We start from the raw sequence: 19,102 nt of genomic DNA on the forward strand, positions 1-19,102 counted from the left end.
AAGATATGAATGAATTGTCTAAAGGTCTGAATTCTAAATTTTTCTTCCGCTTGCGCTTCGCGTACTTATTGTTTAGTTACATACCTATCCATTTCATGATTACAAAACGTGCTTAGAAAGACCTTCTTTTTATTTAGGTCGGAATGTCAAAATTTTTATATCGGACTTTACTTAATTAATGAAATATGTATCGTCTTCATGGGTATACTGCAAACAGTCCTTATCATTTCCCTTTTCGATCAGTCAAGAACGTTTATTAAAAATTTCTCCTCGTGCTTGGCGTTTGCAATAAACATCAGTTACATACATACTTACTATTCATTCACAGTTAAAATCATGATCATATAGTTGCCCGCAATTATATGCCTGTTTTACGTAAAATCGTTAACAAGGGTTGCAGAAGTCTAAAACAAAAAATTAAATCCTTTTAAAGACAATATTACCTATTTCGCAAGACAATCCAGTAAAGCCAGGAGGACAGTTACATGTATAATAATTCATACCATCCACGCAAGTCCATCCGTTCAGACACGGGCTAGATGCACATTCATCAATATCTACAATGAGGAAAAATGGATGTTTTTAATCAAAAGTGATATTTGTTATTCAATAAATACCACTATGTATCCCCTCTTCGAAAGACACTTCTTCGTATAACCGGTTTCTGGACTGCAGATTGGTGTGGGTTTTAGGAAATGCGTTTGTTATATTTAAGTGTGACCAATGGTTTTAACGTTTCTAAGAGATGTTTAAACATTGCAATACATGAATTTGAAATAATTAGAGTAGACGTACTAATTTCGCAGTTCGATCCAGTATATCCCTGCGCACAAATGCATGTATAAGAGTTGATACCATCCATGCAGTTTCCTCCGTTCTGACAGGGACCAGATACACATTCATCGATATCTATATATAAAACAAGAATAATTCGTATTGCCATTCTTACTGAAATATAATCCTAAACAGGTACAAAATCAATAGGACTAAAACAATATACCTTACAGGTCAAAAGCTAGAGGTCGCTTTCAGATTCAAAAGATAATCATAATGATAGGAAAATATTTTCATGTTCATATGATGGCAAAATGTCCTTAGAATATCCCGGTCCTAGGTCAAAATAATAATTAAAAAAACATCAGCTCGCGCTTCTCACACACATCATTTATCAAGTGTGATCGTCATCCACTTCACAATTTTTCTACAAAGTTTTTGAAAAAAGTGGCTAAATTGACCTTTTTCCAGATCGAAATATCAAATGTTTTCAGCTCGCTCTTTGAGCTCGCATTACTGATCCTGTTTATTGAGATAGGTAGCTTGTTCTTTATTGAAAACGTGCTTTAATTATTCAGTTTCAGATCAAAACAACAATAATTTTCTGCTATTTTTTTTGCTTCACGATTCCAATTACCTTTTCTATTCAATATTTACAAATATAAATGAATTCTATATTATCTTCCGCTTGCGCTTCGCATACTTATTGTTTAGTTACATACCTATCCCTTTCATGATTACAAAACGTGCTTAGAAAGACCTTCTTTTTATTTAGGTCGGAATGTCAAAATTTTTATCTCGGACTTTACTTAATTTATTTAAATATGTATCGTCTTCATGGGTATACAGCAAACAGTCTTTATCATGTCGCTTTTCGATCAGTCAAGAACGTTTATTTAAAATTTATCCTCGTGCTTGGCGTTCGCAGTAAATATCAGTTACATACATACTGACTATTCATCAACAGTTAAAATCATGATTATATAGTTGCCCGCAATTATATGCCTGTTTTACGTAAAATCGTTAACAAGGGTTGCAGAAGTCTAAAACAAAAAATTAAATCCTTTTAAAGACAATATTACCTATTTCGCAAGACAATCCAGTAAAGCCAGGAGCACAGTTACAAGTATAATAATTCATACCATCCAAGCAAGTCCATCCGTTCAGACACGGGCTAGATGCACATTCATCAATATCTACAATGAGGAAAAATTGATGTTTTTAATCAAAAGTGATATTTGTTATTCAATAAATACCACTATGTATCCCCTCTTCGAAAGACACTTCTTCGTATAACCGGTTTCTGGACTGCAGATTGGTGTGGGTTTTAGGAAATGCGTTTGTTATATATAAGTGTGACCAATGGTTTTAACGTTTTTAAGAGATGTTTAAACATTGCAATACATAAATTTGAAATAATTAAGAGTAGACGTACTAATTTCGCAGTTCGATCCAGTATATCCCTGCGCACAAATGCATGTATAAGAGTTGATACCATTCATGCAGCTTCCTCCGTTCTGACAGGGGATAGATGCACATTCATCGATATCTATAATAAAAACAAGGGATTATTCGTGTTGTTACTCTTACTGAAATATAGTCCTAAACAGGTAAAAAAATCAATAGGACTAAAACAATATACCTTACAGGCCAAAAGCTTGAGGCGCACTCAGATTTAAAAAAAAATCATGATAATAGGAAGAAATTCTCATCTTCATATGATGGCAAAATTTCCTTAGAATGTCCCATTCCTAGGTCAAAATAATAATAATAAAACATAAGCTCGCGCTTCGCGCACACATCATTTATTAAGTGTGATCGTCAGCCACTTCACAATTTTTCTACACAGTATTTGAAAAAAGTGGTTAAATTGACCCTTTCCGAGATCGAAATATCAAATGTTTTCAGTTCGCTCTTCGACACGCATTACTGATCCTGTTTATGAGATGGGGAGCTTGTTCTTTATTTAAAATGTGCTTAAATTATCCAGTTTCAGATCAAAATAACAATAATTTTCTGCTATTTTTTGCTTCACGCTCCCAATTACCCACCATATTCAAGATTTACAAGATATGAATGAATTGTCTAAAGGTCTGAATTCTAAATTTTTCTTCCGCTTGCGCTTCGCGTACTTATTGTTTAGTTACATACCTATCCATTTCATGATTACAAAACGTGCTTAGAAAGACCTTCTTTTTATTTAGGTCGGAATGTCAAAATTTTTATATCGGACTTTACTTAATTAATGTAATATGTATCGTCTTCATGGGTATACTGCAAACAGTCCTTATCATTTCCCTTTTCGATCAGTCAAGAACGTTTATTAAAAATTTCTCCTCGTGCTTGGCGTTTGCAATAAACATCAGTTACATACATACTTACTATTCATTCACAGTTAAAATCATGATCATATAGTTGCCCGCAATTATATGCCTGTTTTACGTAAAATCGTTAACAAGGGTTGCAGAAGTCTAAAACAAAAAATTAAATCCTTTTAAAGACAATATTACCTATTTCGCAAGACAATCCAGTAAAGCCAGGAGGACAGTTACATGTATAATAATTCATACCATCCACGCAAGTCCATCCGTTCAGACACGGGCTAGATGCACATTCATCAATATCTACAATGAGGAAAAATGGATGTTTTTAATCAAAAGTGATATTTGTTATTCAATAGATACCACTATGTATCCCCTCTTCGAAAGACACTTCTTCGTATAACCGGTTTCTGGACTGCAGATTGGTGTGGGTTTTAGGAAATGCGTTTGTTATATTTAAGTGTGACCAATGGTTTTAACGTTTCTAAGAGATGTTTAAACATTGCAATACATGAATTTGAAATAATTAGAGTAGACGTACTAATTTCGCAGTTCGATCCAGTATATCCCTGCGCACAAATGCATGTATAAGAGTTGATACCATCCATGCAGTTTCCTCCGTTCTGACAGGGACCAGATACACATTCATCGATATCTATATATAAAACAAGAATAATTCGTATTGCCATTCTTACTGAAATATAATCCTAAACAGGTACAAAATCAATAGGACTAAAACAATATACCTTACAGGTCAAAAGCTAGAGGTCGCTTTCAGATTCAAAAGATAATCATAATGATAGGAAAATATTTTCATGTTCATATGATGGCAAAATGTCCTTAGAATATCCCGGTCCTAGGTCAAAATAATAATTAAAAAAACATCAGCTCGCGCTTCTCACACACATCATTTATCAAGTGTGATCGTCATCCACTTCACAATTTTTCTACAAAGTTTTTGAAAAAAGTGGCTAAATTGACCTTTTTCCAGATCGAAATATCAAATGTTTTCAGCTCGCTCTTTGAGCTCGCATTACTGATCCTGTTTATTGAGATAGGTAGCTTGTTCTTTATTGAAAACGTGCTTTAATTATTCAGTTTCAGATCAAAACAACAATAATTTTCTGCTATTTTTTTTGCTTCACGATTCCAATTACCTTTTCTATTCAATATTTACAAATATAAATGAATTCTATATTATCTTCCGCTTGCGCTTCGCATACTTATTGTTTAGTTACATACCTATCCCTTTCATGATTACAAAACGTGCTTAGAAAGACCTTCTTTTTATTTAGGTCGGAATGTCAAAATTTTTATCTCGGACTTTACTTAATTTATTTAAATATGTATCGTCTTCATGGGTATACGGCAAACAGTCTTTATCATGTCGCTTTTCGATCAGTCAAGAACGTTTATTTAAAATTTATCCTCGTGCTTGGCGTTCGCAGTAAATATCAGTTACATACATACTGACTATTCATCAACAGTTAAAATCATGATTATATAGTTGCCCGCAATTATATGCCTGTTTTACGTAAAATCGTTAACAAGGGTTGCAGAAGTCTAAAACAAAAAATTAAATCCTTTTAAAGACAATATTACCTATTTCGCAAGACAATCCAGTAAAGCCAGGAGCACAGTTACAAGTATAATAATTCATACCATCCAAGCAAGTCCATCCGTTCAGACACGGGCTAGATGCACATTCATCAATATCTACAATGAGGAAAAATGGATGTTTTTAATCAAAAGTGATATTTGTTATTCAATAAATACCACTATGTATCCCCTCTTCGAAAGACACTTCTTCGTATAACCGGTTTCTGGACTGCAGATTGGTGTGGGTTTTAGGAAATGCGTTTGTTATATATAAGTGTGACCAATGGTTTTAACGTTTCTAAGAGATGTTTAAACATTGCAATACATAAATTTGAAATAATTAAGAGTAGACGTACTAATTTCGCAGTTCGATCCAGTATATCCCTGCGCACAAATGCATGTATAAGAGTTGATGCCATCCATGCAGTTTCCTCCGTTCTGACAGGGACCAGATACACATTCATCGATATCTATATTTAAAACAAAGATAATTCGTATTGCCATTCTTACTGAAATATAATCCTAAACAGGTACAAAATCAATAGGACTAAAACAATATACCTTACAGGTCAAAAGCTTGAGGCCGCTTTCAGATTCAAAAGATAATCATAATGATAGGAAGATATTCTCATGTTCATATGATGGCAAAATGTCCTTAGAATATTCCGGTCCTAGGTCAAAATAATAATTAAAAAAAACATCAGCTCGCGCTTCTCACACACATCCTTTATCAAGTGTGATCGTCATCCACTTCACAATTTTTCTACACAGTTTTTGAAAAAAGTGGTTAAATTGACCTTTTTCCAGATCGAAATATCAAATGTTTTCAGCTCGCTCTTTGAGCTCGCATTACTGATCCTGTTTATTGAGATAGGTAGCTTGTTCTTTATTGAAAACGTGCTTTAATTATTCAGTTTCAGATCAAAACAACAATAATTTTCTGCTATTTTTTTTTGCTTCACGATTCCAATTACCTTTTCTATTCAAGATTTACAAATATAAATGAATTCTAAATTATCTTCCGCTTGCACTTCGCATATTTATTGTTTAGTTACATACATATCCCTTTCATGATTACAAAACGTGCTTAGAAAGATATTTTTTAGGTCGGAATGTCAAAAATTTTCAGCTCGGGCTTCAATGAATTTATGCAATATGTGTCATCTTCATGGGAAAAACCACAAACAGTCTTTATCATGTCGCTTTTCGATCAGTCAAGAACGTTTATTAAAAATTTCTCTTCGTGCTTGGCGTTCGCAGTAAATATCAGTTACATACATACTGACTATTCATCAACAGTTAAATCATGATCATATAGTTGCCAGCAATTATATGCCTGTTTAACGTAAAATCGTTAACAAGGGTTGCAGAAGTCTAAAACAAAAAATTAAATCCTTTTAAAGACAATATTACCTATTTCGCAAGACAATCCAGTAAAGCCAGGAGGACAGTTACAAGTATAATAATTGATACCATCCAAGCAAGTCCATCCGTTCAGACACGGGCTAGATGCACATTCATCAATATCTACAATGAGGAAAGATTATTAATTTCAATCAAAAGTAACATTTGTTATTCAATAGAAACCACTATGTATCCCCTCCTCGAAATACACTTCTTCGTATTAGCGGTTTCTGGACTCCGGAGTGACGTTGGTTTGAGGAAATGCGTGTGCAGTGTGAACAATGGTTTTAGCGTTCCTAAGAGATGTTTCAACATTACAATACATGAATTTTAAATAATTATAGTAGACCTACCAATTTCGCAGGTCGATCCAATATATCCCAGCGTACAATTGCATGTATAAGAGTTGATACCATCCATGCAGTTTCCTTCGTTCAGACAGGGACCAGATACACATTCATCGATATCTATAATTAAAACAAGGGATTATTCGTTTTGCTACTCTTACTGAAATATAGACCAAACAAGTCAAAAATCAGTAGGACTAAAACAATATACCGTACAGGCCAAAAGTTTGGGGGCAGCCCTCAGATTTAAAAGATAATCATACATAACACACCTGCGCGTATTCCGGGGGGGGGGGGGGCCCTCGTGGCCCAGGTAAGCAAAAAGGGTGGCGCCTAAAAGTGGGAGAAAAGAGAGGATAAGAAGAGGAGAATAAAAGGAGGAAAAAAAGAAGAAAAATAGAAAAAGAGGGTAAAGAGGGTAAAGAAATAGAAAGGGGAAAAGTAGAAGAAAGGGGCGGGGGCGAATTGATGTTTGACCTAGGGTCGCCGAATTGATTTCCGACACGGGGGCGCCGAATCGATGTTCGACAAGGGAGGGGGGGGGGCGCCTAATTGTTGTTCGACCTAGACGCGGAGAATTGAAGTTCGATATAGGGGGCGAAGAATTTACGTTTGACCCAGGGATTTTAGGATATGCGAGTGTTATATGTAAACGTGAATAAGGGTTTTAGCATTCTTAAAAGATGTTTAAACATTATAATACATGTATTTGAAATAGTAAAAGTAGACCTACCAATTTCGCAAGTCGGTCCATTGTATCCCTGCGTACACTTGCATGTATAAGAGTTGATACCATCCATGCAGTTTCCTTTGTTCTGACAGGGACCAGATGCACATTCATCGATATCTATAATATGAAACAAGGGATTATTCGTTTTGCTATTATTACTGAAATAAAGACCTAAACAAGTCAAACATCAGTAGGACTAAAACAATATACAGTACAGGCCAAAAGTTTGGGGCAGCCCTCAGATTTAAAAGATAATCAGATATAACACTCCTGCGCGTATTCCGAAGGCCCTCTGGGGCGCCCGGACCCAAGGGCAAGTGAAAAGGGGGCGCCAAAAAGAGGGAGAAAAGAGAGATAAAGAAAAGGAGAGAGAAAAAAGGAGGGAAAGAAAAAGAGAAAGAAAAAAAAGGTAAAGAAATAGAGAGGTTGAAGTTCGATATAGCGGCGACAAATTTATACTCGTCCTGGGGGGGGGGCCAAATTGATGTTCGACATAAGGGGGGGGGGGCGAGTTGATGTTCGACAAAGGTGGCGCCGCATTGATGTTCAACCTAGGGAAGGGGCGCCAAATTCATATTCGACCTTTGGTGCCCCAATTTGATGTTTGAACTGGGGCGCCGAATTCTTCTTTCACACGCGGGAGGGGAGCTTCAAGATGATAAGATAGCTCAGTATTTTGTTATTTTGTCATTTGTTGTGTGTAAATAGATAAGAAAGGAGAAGATACTTTAATAACTAAAATTCTTTTGCTAATTCGTTTAATTATTTGTTGCAGTATCGTAACAACTTCTTCAATTGGGTCTGACTCTACATTATTCTCTGTTTTTCAATTACTAGTACATTGAAGTGTAGGGTGTAGGGTGTGTTAACGTAATCAATCAAACCATTCATACGGGCATGGCATGGGTATGGTTCACACCCGTCTATATCTACAATGAAAGAAAGTATGTTGCAAGATCTCGTATTAATTCAGGTAAATTTTATGTTGCTTTTCCTGCAGTAAAAATAACATTGAAGAATACGATTTGGAGCTAATTTTTCTAAGAACAAAAATGTCATATCTCAATATAAAATTGAAATTTACCATGTATATTCGTGTAATGTTATGCAGGGATTACGATTGCAGTATTTCAATTGTGAATAGATTGAAAAGAAAATAGGTGTTTAAACAACAAACTATTTAAATGAATAAAAGAATTAGTAAATGAATAATTCAAGAATACTTAAAAGACAAATGGAAGTTCTGCTCGAGATTTCAAGATTACAAACAAAATATTTGTATCGTAATTCTCTGTAAAAAAATACTCGTAGTCTCCATATTCTCTAGTTCAATCTTTGCTGCATAACATCATGTTTAGCGAAGTTAGATTGATCAACATCTGAACAACAACAAAGTAAAATAATTTCCAACAATGACTATGACTATTATCATTGCAATGGTTTATTTATCCCGAACTCAATACTAAAACCAACATTTTTATGGGGTGCCGATTAGCCTATCATCGTGCGGCGAAAGTTGTACGTTATTAATGAGCTGAGAAAAAATATTTTGTGAGCGAGCATACAATAAATATTTGTGAATTATTTTGGGGACAATATAGCCGTTATTGAGGTAGAAAACAATGAGATTTGGCATTCCATACACTAGCAAAATTTGCTTTCCGAGGACATTTCCTACCGGCTATACAAAAAACTTGACTTTAATAACTTGCCGAACATGAACTTTTTACAAATCATTCGTTTACTACATGAACAGGTTTAAAAATGAGATGAGGAATCGGTTGTCATATTTTTTAAAGGGCCAGGGACGTCACCGATTGTAGGATGACTTCGGTTAACAGGTGAAATGTAAGAGAATGTCCTCAGAAGGTCTATACAAACTCACACATACCTTCAAAGACATGGAAGCCCCCTGGCCGTGTAAAGGGTCCCCCTGGTAGGAGATATGTCTTGGGCCATGCATGGGGTGACTCCTCACGGACACCAATGCAATCACAGTTCCAATCTGTCCACATGACAACCCCATGGTGGAAGATGATATCAAATGGATGTAGAACACCGTGGGAAATATCTAGGAGCAGTTTCCGGTCATTCCCATAGAGGTCAGATGATTCGATCTTATCAAGGAGAGCGTCACACCAGAAGAGGCGTGAATCTGGAAAGAAATACGAAGTGAAAATTACATATCTTGGACATGTTTGAGGAATTTAAAATGCCAATTTCTGGTCAATAGTTGTCATATGAGTTCCATAAAGATGACTAGTAGAAAGAATTATTTATTTCATATCACTATTATATCAGATTTCTGCATTGTTGTTATGTTCAAATCACGACTTGTGATAAACCGTGTAATCACCACTTAATTTATAGGATATAATTTATTTGGAACGCAGAAGAAAACGAAAGCAATCTAAGAGAATAAATAAGATACATTCGCCTCCAAAACTGATTTTGTTGCATGATTTCCAACAAATGACACTCATATTTCTGAAATTTATTTTTATTTTAACAGGGTAGCTCTTTCAGTTATAAAAACTGCTCGACTAAGGAGACCTGTATCAACAGAAATAATAACACAACAAAGCAATAATACATACAATGGTCAACAAAACTGAATATGAAAAAAAGAAAGAAATGCGCTTTGAAATCAATATTTGCATCTAATAACACCAAATCAATTAATTTCAGATTTTATCTTTGGCTTATAATTTTATTTGAAATAATTAAACCAGTATGTATATCTCACCTATTCTATCATAGCTAAGTCCATTAGGCCATCCAAGCTCATTGCCGATAACGACTTGCCGATTCTCGCCGTTGAGGTCGCACAGTTCAATTTTAGGAATATCACCCCAATCCGTCCAGTAAATCATTCTTAAGGTAAATATAAATAATTCATTTGAAACCAAAATAATAAGTATTTCCAAGAGAACGACATGATATAAAAAAGAACATAACATCTTGAATAAACGGATCATGAATACTAGGTTCACACCTTATCATCAGCCTAAAATCACTGATGAACAGAGTCATGCGGTTTATTTTATATGTTATGTTATTTCCATTTCATTTGTCTTCCATAATCAGTATAATTAATTAACGTGCAAATAATCAATCCGGGTTTAATAATGGACTGTTCTATCAAATTTCGCGTGATATATCCCAATATTTCATGACAATTTCGTTGACCAAAATATACCCATCATTGGATTCTTTCTTTTTTTGTCGGAACAGTGCTTTGTATGCTTTATATTAATCTGGTATTTTTCGATGGTTTCTGTGTACCTTGACTTGATCATAGTATCACAGCTGGTAGCGTTCGGTCATCTGATCAGATATTAATTAAATCTACTTTGAATTGCAGTCAATCGTAAACCTCGACAGGTAAAATGGCTCAGTGGAAAGTCTTCAGACTTCGAACCACAAGGTCTGGGGCTCAAATCCCACTGGATCGAATCCCACCCAGACGTTTATCTGAATTTGCCATTCGGACACCCGGTAGGAAAGAATTCCTTGAACGTTCGAGCACCTGATTAGGGTAACCGTGCTAAATCCGGGGTATTATATAATACGTAGCGCTAATAATATTGCATATCATCATCATCATCATCATCATCATCATCATAATCATCATCATGCTTATTATTGTCATTATTATTAAGAAATAATAGAAACCTGTTGATTGATACGATGATTATCGCCCTCGGTTTATCGAGGTTAGTAAGAAGCTCTCTCCTACCAGTACCATTGGAATACATCGACCCCAAGTTGCTAAGACCGACATCGGTCCAGTATATCATCTTGGTTTGAACATCAAAGAAAAGTCCATCAGGTGCTTTAATAAAAAAAAGAATCGAAACAGACATACAGTAGTTAGCCGTTTGTAAAAAAATGAAGCTGTTGTGAAACTGAATTGCAATTTAAAATTTTGTAGGAGTGGTGAGAGAGGGGTACAACAGGCAGGTCGACGACAGTTTCTCGTTTCGATTACAAAATATAAAAAAAAGCAGATTTCATTAATTTATTCAGTTATGATGTTTATAGAGAGAGCTATGAAAACTTAAAGGAATTGCCTTGTCGTCTTGTTCATGATCCTCAGTGTATGGATTCATTCGCTTAAACATTCGTGATAAGCATGATAAGAAGGCCTACTGTTTTCATAAAGCATATCGGGTTGCTATTCTATTCGTTCCTAAGGTTTGTGAAATGGTCCGTCTGTAATGTCCAAAGTTTATCCGTACAATATTTTTGGCCATTTTTATTTATTTATTTATTTTTTACATAATCCTACGGAAGCTGTGTCAGTGACATGTCGTACCGCACTGGAGAAGTACTTTTTATTCGAACCCCTCCCCTCCTGATGAAGTTTTTCACCTCCATATAAACACACCCCCACACACACACCCTCGCGCGCAAACACACACAAATTTCCATTTCAATCACAATTTTAATGTCAATTGTTTCAAATGTTATGCGCGTGTATATTCGTATATCATAACTGTCTATAAATTATGTGTTTGATTTTCTGTAAAAAAAATCCCATGCTATGTTATGTATGTTCAATATCATATATAAATGCAAATTTCCATTTATATATTTATTTATTTATTTGGACAAGAAATACTGCCTTGTGAACCTGATGAAATACAAATAAATCCAAGAAGGTGAAACAACAAATCAAAATAGCAATTAAATAAACAAAAGATACCCTCATAAATGTTGACAAACTTACTTCCTAACTCTGTTACAATTTTCTGTTGATTCGTCCCATCGAGGTAGGCAGAGCTGATTGAACCATCTCGACTATCAGCCCAATAAATCATACTATCGACCGGGTCATAATCAACGGCTGTTGGTGTTTGTAGATCAGTCAGGGGTAGTTTGGTAAAGCTGAGGTTTGTAGTCGTTGCCATGAAAATTGCACTGGTGTCTAGATCGCTTACAAACACGATGGAATCTGCAGGGATATGTTGATGTCCATTATTATATAACACTCATAGTGATATATATAGTGATATATATATATATGATATAGTGATATATATATAACACTCATAGTGATAGTAGGCATGATAAGTATGTTAAGGACACGGATCATGATTGATTCTAAATGTCCTGCTGTTGATATTATTGATACTATTTAAGCATATCATAATTCAAATGTGATTGATGTATAAATACCCCCCCCCCCTGATGATAACACATTGGTCGCATTTTTTGTTAGCTCAGCAGCTCCCACTGGATGAACAATTCGAATGTGACCGGTGAATGTTCAGCAGTCAATATGAAACAAAACTGTTCATGAAAAAAAATCTAGTATCTGTAAGATCTATTATTGCCGTTGACATCTCATTTTCCATTTCGTATCCAACGACCATGGTTGTGCCAAATTCCTCGACCAATACTCAAATAACGTCTATTTTAATCTTTTTAATCTTACCCCATTTATTATTTCAAGTGCCTCTGCCATGGCAACGCAGTTTTCAAACATTAAAAATGCCTTTTCATTTTATATCAGAACTTGCTTGCTATCGCTGATTACGATTTTTTTTCTTTATGAGCAGGTTTAGATAATGTGACGCAACTTCGTCCGCGCCTCTTTACCCGCCTCAAAGGAGGTGTTTTGGACAGCTACATCGAGACATGTATGAAAGTAAGTCACAGAAGATGAATCGCACAAGTTTAATTGCTCTAACAATCTAATGATGTCACTTACCAGGTTCAGAATAGCAGTCTATTTCATCCATCTCGCCCTCACAGTCAACAAGGCCATCACATCTCCATGATATTGGTATGCAGAGCGTATCGTTACATGGGAATTCATCTTCCAGACAATCATCCCCTCCAAGTCTTTCATAGGCAATGCCTGATGGTGAAGAAATAAAACTGTCAGCAATTTCGTCGGTCACTAATAGATGAAGACAAATCCCGGAAAGGGGGTTTAACAAATTTACCTTTACCAGGTTAACTGAACAATTCCGGATTTGTAAGATCACTCCATGTTTGAATGATCTTTTACAACAATTATGTGAGGCCTAAAATACTAGCCGAACCAACTAAATGACGAAATACAAGTGAGTGCCAAGGGGATCACATTCTTATTGCAAGGGCCGTTTGTTCCTGATTAGGAAAACCTTTATTCTGTTTAAAACATCAATATCTAGGGGTTGGTGTTCTTTTGATACTTTTACGGGACATACCACCCGGAAGTAATAATTAATGGCGCACACAGTACGCACCATGGTAAGCATATACCCCTGCTCCTCTCTGGAACTGTTGTAAGTTGGTAACCCCTGTGGATGGGCCTCCTCTCTGCGCCATGAATCCGATACCCTTGTACGAGCCTGTATCCGTCCAGAATGGCGAACCTCGGTACCATTCTATATCAACTGGCTGTGTATCCTGGTAGGTTAGGAGAACATCTTGGTCTTCACCGAGCGGGTCGCAGGTCTCAAGTGTACCTTTGACCACATCCACCATGAAGAGACGGGATCCTTTAGGGGTCAAATAAAAAGAGAAGTAACTTCACTGGAGAAAGAGGTTGGGGAAGACAGTGTCATGTACACGTGGATGTTGTTGTAATAAATTGGTCTTTCTTTTGACAAAGAAAAATTGTTTACTTATACATAAGTAGTAAGGAAGAGGAACAAAAATGGAGTACTGATTGAGAAATGTTATCGTGGATAAACAAGCCCCACTAGCATTCTACAAATAAATGGATCACAATCAGATAGGCCTAACTAAAACAGCACTGATATACCCGGGCCCCGTCTTACAAAGATTTGCTATTGATCCGATCAATTATATGTATGTACAGCCAGCACATCAACATCTAAAATGCAAATTTGTTCAAAATATTTTTTAGATATGATGTTTATTCGTACACTCATTATTCTCTTGAAGATTAATTGTGATTCTCTTTGTTTACTAGGGAGATTGTGCAAATTTCCTGTAAAAAAAAATGGCATGGATGGATTTCCATAAAGTTGAAGTTGATTGGATCAATCATAACTATTGTAAGACGGGGCACCTTTCTTACAATCCTCTCATGTACAGGCCTGTAACCGAATTTCATCTAAGTGTCTGGTATTAAGGTACCATTCAATCTTTCTTACCATGCCGGTCGAATGTCATGGTCGATAGATTCATTGCAGACGATTTATCGATTCTCTCTAGAGAAGAGAAATTGTCTGCCAGTGTGATCCTCAATATTGCTGGTGCAAGTCCATTGTCTAATGCATACAAGTCTCTAGAAGATCAAAATAATAAAGATCAACAATTTGAAAGAGTTATAAGCCTCCGTGTTTAATATGAAACAGAGAAAAGTTTAGAATAGAAGACCACGTGATTGTTTCGTGAAAGGACTTGTCGGTCGTTTCATCTGGCAAGTCCTGTTTTATCCGACAGTTACCATAGTAAGAATGCTTCTCAGCCTATCATAATCAGGGTCAAATTTGGTGTGGTATTGGTGTATTGGTGTATTGTATTGGTGATTTTTTACCTGATTGCTAAGAAAGCATGAATGCTTGTAAGCAAGCAACCAGAGGACCGACGGCTTAAGGTCCTCTCCGAAGGACCTGGTACTGAGGATTAATGCCTTACCAAAGGGCACTAGCGCACCAAGTGGGAATCGAACCCGGGTCACCGGAATACGAGTCCCCCGCTCTACCGACTGAGCTCTAAAGATCCAATTTTGCCCTGTGTCTTTGTAGTGTTGGTGATATGTCATGACATAGCAGGGGCCGCGGAACGGTTTTCAAAGTGGGGGGGGGGGGGGGGCTGACCATGCTAAAACTCACAATCATATGGTCATTTTTACGTTTCGGTTCTTGAACACGATTTTTGGAAAAGGTGGGGGGGGCTGAAGCCCCCCACCCCCCCCCCGGTTCCGCGGCCCCTGCATAGTAGCCTAATCTTGGCTGATAACATAGTTTATTGATCTTTACTGCAATAATATTTATCTAAATGATAATGATACCAGAAAAAATACTAACGTGTTAGGATGATAACACACAGACGTCAGATCGCTAACTCCAGTGTAGATAACCTTACTAGTAGAAGCTACATCGAAGCCTTGCTGGAGTATTAAATTGGTCTGTGTCGCGATGTATCCAAGTATTTGAGAATTATAATCGATCGTAAGATCGGTAATATCTAGAGGAAATATGAGAGGTGTTCATCATTAGCAACGTTCATGGAGTTAGATCTTTCCACTGAGAAAGTTAATGGAAATTGAAGTCATATGATGGTGTATTGTCATTATGAAGAATTTGTGATGCATGATGACCCCGTAGCAGGCCAAGATATATGATAAAAGTATTGTAATAACTGACAGGGCTATATACTCTGTTGAATATAAAAGACGAATAAAATATTCAACAATCTGTTCTGAAAATGACTATTTTGTCCTGACCTTCTTCAGGGGAAAGGAGGAATAGCGTTGATGATATTATGAAGGCTATTGATACTTCAAAGGAAAAAAATATACTACGCTATATAACAAGAAAAAGTTCCTATATCTAGGAAGGCTATCATCTATGTGGTAATAATAAATATGCTTTTACGTATATAGAACAGTTACTAAATGCATATACTCTCCTGCGCTTGATACTCCATATATTTGGTATTACCCCGACTGATGCTCATCCGCCATATTTATTGCGCCATCCGAACTTTTCGTATTTGCTATGGGGAAACTCTCTCCAACGTACCAATTTCTTTGAAAATGCCGGTCAAAATCATAATATAGAGCTAAGCTTTTGTCGAAAGTTGGCGGACCAGTACAGCATCAGAATCTCTTGACACTGAACTACAACATATTTTCAATTGTTCATCCAGTGCAAATCTTCAGATGATCTGCTGTCCCAGTCCACCAACCATTGACAAAAGACTCTTCACTTTCCATTGTGATTTTAATTGCAGTTTCAAAGGATATGATGTGTTGTAGAGAGTTTCCCCGTAGTAAATGCGAAAACTACCTAAAGCGTTGGATGAAGGCAATTATAACGAAAGTAATATCTCCATCACTATGGAATCATTACCCGAAAATGTATTCCCAAGTACGGCGTGATCAGATCCGTTTCGGAATGCTCGATTGAGTGTGCCATTTCGAGCATCCACCCAGAAGATGAAGTCTTCCTCGGGGCTATACCCCACTGCTACGGGTCTGTGTCCATTGGGGATCGGCAAAGGACTAAACTCCAAGGTGTCTGCACTGCCCTCTAAGATGACTCCGGCTTCCTCGTCACAGATGAAAATAAGGGGTGCATACTTCGATCCTTTTAGTAGAATGAGAAGAGGTAATGACGGGGAGGGGGTAACAGATATAGAGATGGGTGGTAAGGGATAATGATTTAAGACATTCAGTCAAGGAGGAATTGGTGACCCAGGCTTTTGCTGCAATCTTTTATGTAAAAAGACAATTGGCATATTTAAAAAAAGATATTATGTAAGCATGCCTGACATAGCAGAATGCAGAAATTGGGCCTTTCATCCCCCAATTTAATATTTTATCACATGCCATATCCGAATCTTTTAATCGATACCGTTTTCATGAGGATTAATTTATACACTACTCAAATCTAAAAAATATATTGAATGCGATAGAGATTAAACCTATATAAAAAGTGAGAATAGTATTAAATAACCTACTAGAATCACACTTGGATCCACTGAAGCCATCGGGACAGATGCAAATAGAGCCTCTCTCAAAAGGGACACATGTCCCACCGTTCACGCATCTTCCAGTGCATACATCTGTAATAAAAAACCAAAAATGTAAAGGAATGTCTCTTTTGTCTAATTTCCAGAAGATTCCTAAATAACGATGTATGATTCATGTTGCATATTAGTTCGCTTTTGGTTTCAAATGAAGGGCAAATATGAATGGTGTTCAGTTCCAATCATAATAGTCATACTTCTTTCAATTTCGATCATAATGAAATCATTGACATCATTTATTGACGTTGTGCTAATATTAAAATGTCGGACCCGCCAACGGTCCATTTTGAAACATTGAACCAACATCAAATTTTAATGTTGGACCTTTGTAAAATGTCAACATTGGCCCAACATCATTTATTGACGTTGTGCTAATATTAAAATGTCCGACCCGCCAATGGTCCATTTTGAAACATTGAACCAACATCAAATTGTAATGTTGGACCTTTGTAAAATGTCAACATTGGCCCAATAGTGCGGTATGGTGTGTTATCCCGTAGGATTTGTTTGCCAAAATTGATTTTTTGGTTGTTTTGGCTTCAATAGGGTCCCTTTGGACCAAAAATGATGGGGTTCAAATTTTCAGCCCCCTCCTTCCCTTGGTGGGGGGTCCTTTTTGGCGCCATATTGGCCTGTACAAAGCCCAATAGGATAATCCATTGTTTTCAACCTTATTTCACACTTTTCTTCACCAATTTTATTTTGAAGTTGTCTGAGGTGAATGAGAATGAATATTTGATGATGTTGCGATGTCAATGCTTTTTCACTTTTACCATATGGGGGCGGATTTTGCGAAAAATGCCCCAAAATTGTAAAATATTACCCCAAAAATGTAATTTTCCCCTTTTTTGGCACTAGAATTAGGACAAAAAGATTACAAAATGAAATGCATATGTCTTGTTATATAGTCCAATAACAGAGGAATATATCACATGTAATTTATATGATTATTCTTGGTCAATTGATATTAAAATCAACCCCATTTCAGGATTTTATGCAGTGAAAACCTTACTACAACACTAGAGGGCGCCATAACTTATCATGATGATATTAGTGCGGTACGGTATGTCATGACCATAGAGATGTACATCTCTATGGTCATGACACAGCTCCTGTAGTACTTTTGCGCCATTTTTTTTTTCATTTTGGATTCACTTGGGTCCAATCTATCAGGAAGTGATAGGGTTCCAATTTTCCCCACCCTCACCCACTGCTCGAGGGGGGTCACCTATATCAAGACCCCCTAAAATCAGGTGTATTAGCAATTTTGCGCCTGGTTAAAAAAATGAATTATTTTATGGTATTTTATCATCCCTAGACAGCTAGAATGCTTATATCTGAAGACTGCCAGTTAGACGAGCATCCTAGCAACCATATCCCCCCCTCCCCCAACTGACTGGCATACAACTTTCACCATTCAGCCACTCGCTAGAGTACAATTTACGAGTTAAAGGACTTCTATTTTATTGTCAATTGCATACATCTCGGCTAATTTCCAATTACTGATTGACAGAAAGAAACACAAAGTATTTCTTATAGTGCCCCCCCCCCACACACACACACGCACACCCACATGCACATAATCATTATTGAAATAATATGTGATGTTTTATTATTTGACCTTCACAAGATTTAGAGAACTTCCGAACTTACAAACATGCATTGTGCCTCAATTTCTAAGGTAGGGCCTATAGACTATTCAATGTACGACCAAAAATACCCTTACTCGGAAAAATTGCAACAAATTGTTTTTCAACAGTTTTTAGTACTAATTGACCCAAGTTAGGAATAATGTACTAAAAAATCTACCAAAATCCGCATCAGGGAAAGTGGTTATTTTCAAAATAGTATCCAAGATGGCCACCATTCACTGAAATTAATAAATACGACTCACTCATTATCCACCCGAGAATCCTAATTGGTTTCAAACTCCATGGTCTAGGAGGTAAAATAATTGTCGAAACGGGGTAGAGTGAATATAAGGACCCCAGGATACCTGGAATATCCAAGATGGCATAAAAAATGGCTACAATCCACAATTTGGTTTCCAGTCAATGATTTTAAGGGTGAAGTAGTAAATTTGAAAAAGTTACAAGGACAGTGAGTGGTCTGGTAGGTCCAAAAATCCATGATGGCTTCAAAAAAATTACTATGAAGTGGCTGCTAAACTTAAAGCAGACATAGCTGATTTTATATCGTCCAGGGAA

The 19,102-nt window shown here is 36.5% G+C and overlaps 1 protein-coding gene across 2 annotated transcripts in view; it reads right to left on the reverse strand.

The window, feature by feature from the left end:
- Nucleotides 1–19,102, reverse strand: part of LOC129280480 (low-density lipoprotein receptor-related protein 1-like) — a 57,572-nt gene that overhangs the window by 18,046 nt on the left and 20,424 nt on the right. The window contains exons 8-28 of one of the 2 annotated variants that reach the window (XM_064112183.1): nt 16,827–16,931; nt 16,217–16,453; nt 15,170–15,329; nt 14,291–14,424; nt 13,415–13,669; nt 12,892–13,041; nt 11,908–12,132; nt 10,851–11,010; nt 9,922–10,049; nt 9,067–9,330; nt 7,179–7,292; nt 6,452–6,565; nt 6,108–6,221; nt 5,051–5,164; nt 4,698–4,811; nt 3,637–3,750; nt 3,285–3,398; nt 2,210–2,323; nt 1,857–1,970; nt 796–909; nt 444–557 (exon numbers count right to left, since the gene is read on the reverse strand). In XM_064112183.1, the coding sequence (XP_063968253.1) occupies nt 444–557; nt 796–909; nt 1,857–1,970; nt 2,210–2,323; nt 3,285–3,398; nt 3,637–3,750; nt 4,698–4,811; nt 5,051–5,164; nt 6,108–6,221; nt 6,452–6,565; nt 7,179–7,292; nt 9,067–9,330; nt 9,922–10,049; nt 10,851–11,010; nt 11,908–12,132; nt 12,892–13,041; nt 13,415–13,669; nt 14,291–14,424; nt 15,170–15,329; nt 16,217–16,453; nt 16,827–16,931 (3,072 nt within the window). The remainder of the gene's footprint in view (nt 1–443; nt 558–795; nt 910–1,856; nt 1,971–2,209; nt 2,324–3,284; nt 3,399–3,636; nt 3,751–4,697; nt 4,812–5,050; nt 5,165–6,107; nt 6,222–6,451; nt 6,566–7,178; nt 7,293–9,066; nt 9,331–9,921; nt 10,050–10,850; nt 11,011–11,907; nt 12,133–12,891; nt 13,042–13,414; nt 13,670–14,290; nt 14,425–15,169; nt 15,330–16,216; nt 16,454–16,826; nt 16,932–19,102) is intronic. The other variant, XM_064112184.1, reaches the window with a different exon arrangement.

Source organism: Lytechinus pictus, chromosome 17 (genome assembly GCF_037042905.1).
Source record: "Lytechinus pictus isolate F3 Inbred chromosome 17, Lp3.0, whole genome shotgun sequence".
Lineage (NCBI taxonomy): Eukaryota > Metazoa > Echinodermata > Echinoidea > Temnopleuroida > Toxopneustidae > Lytechinus > Lytechinus pictus.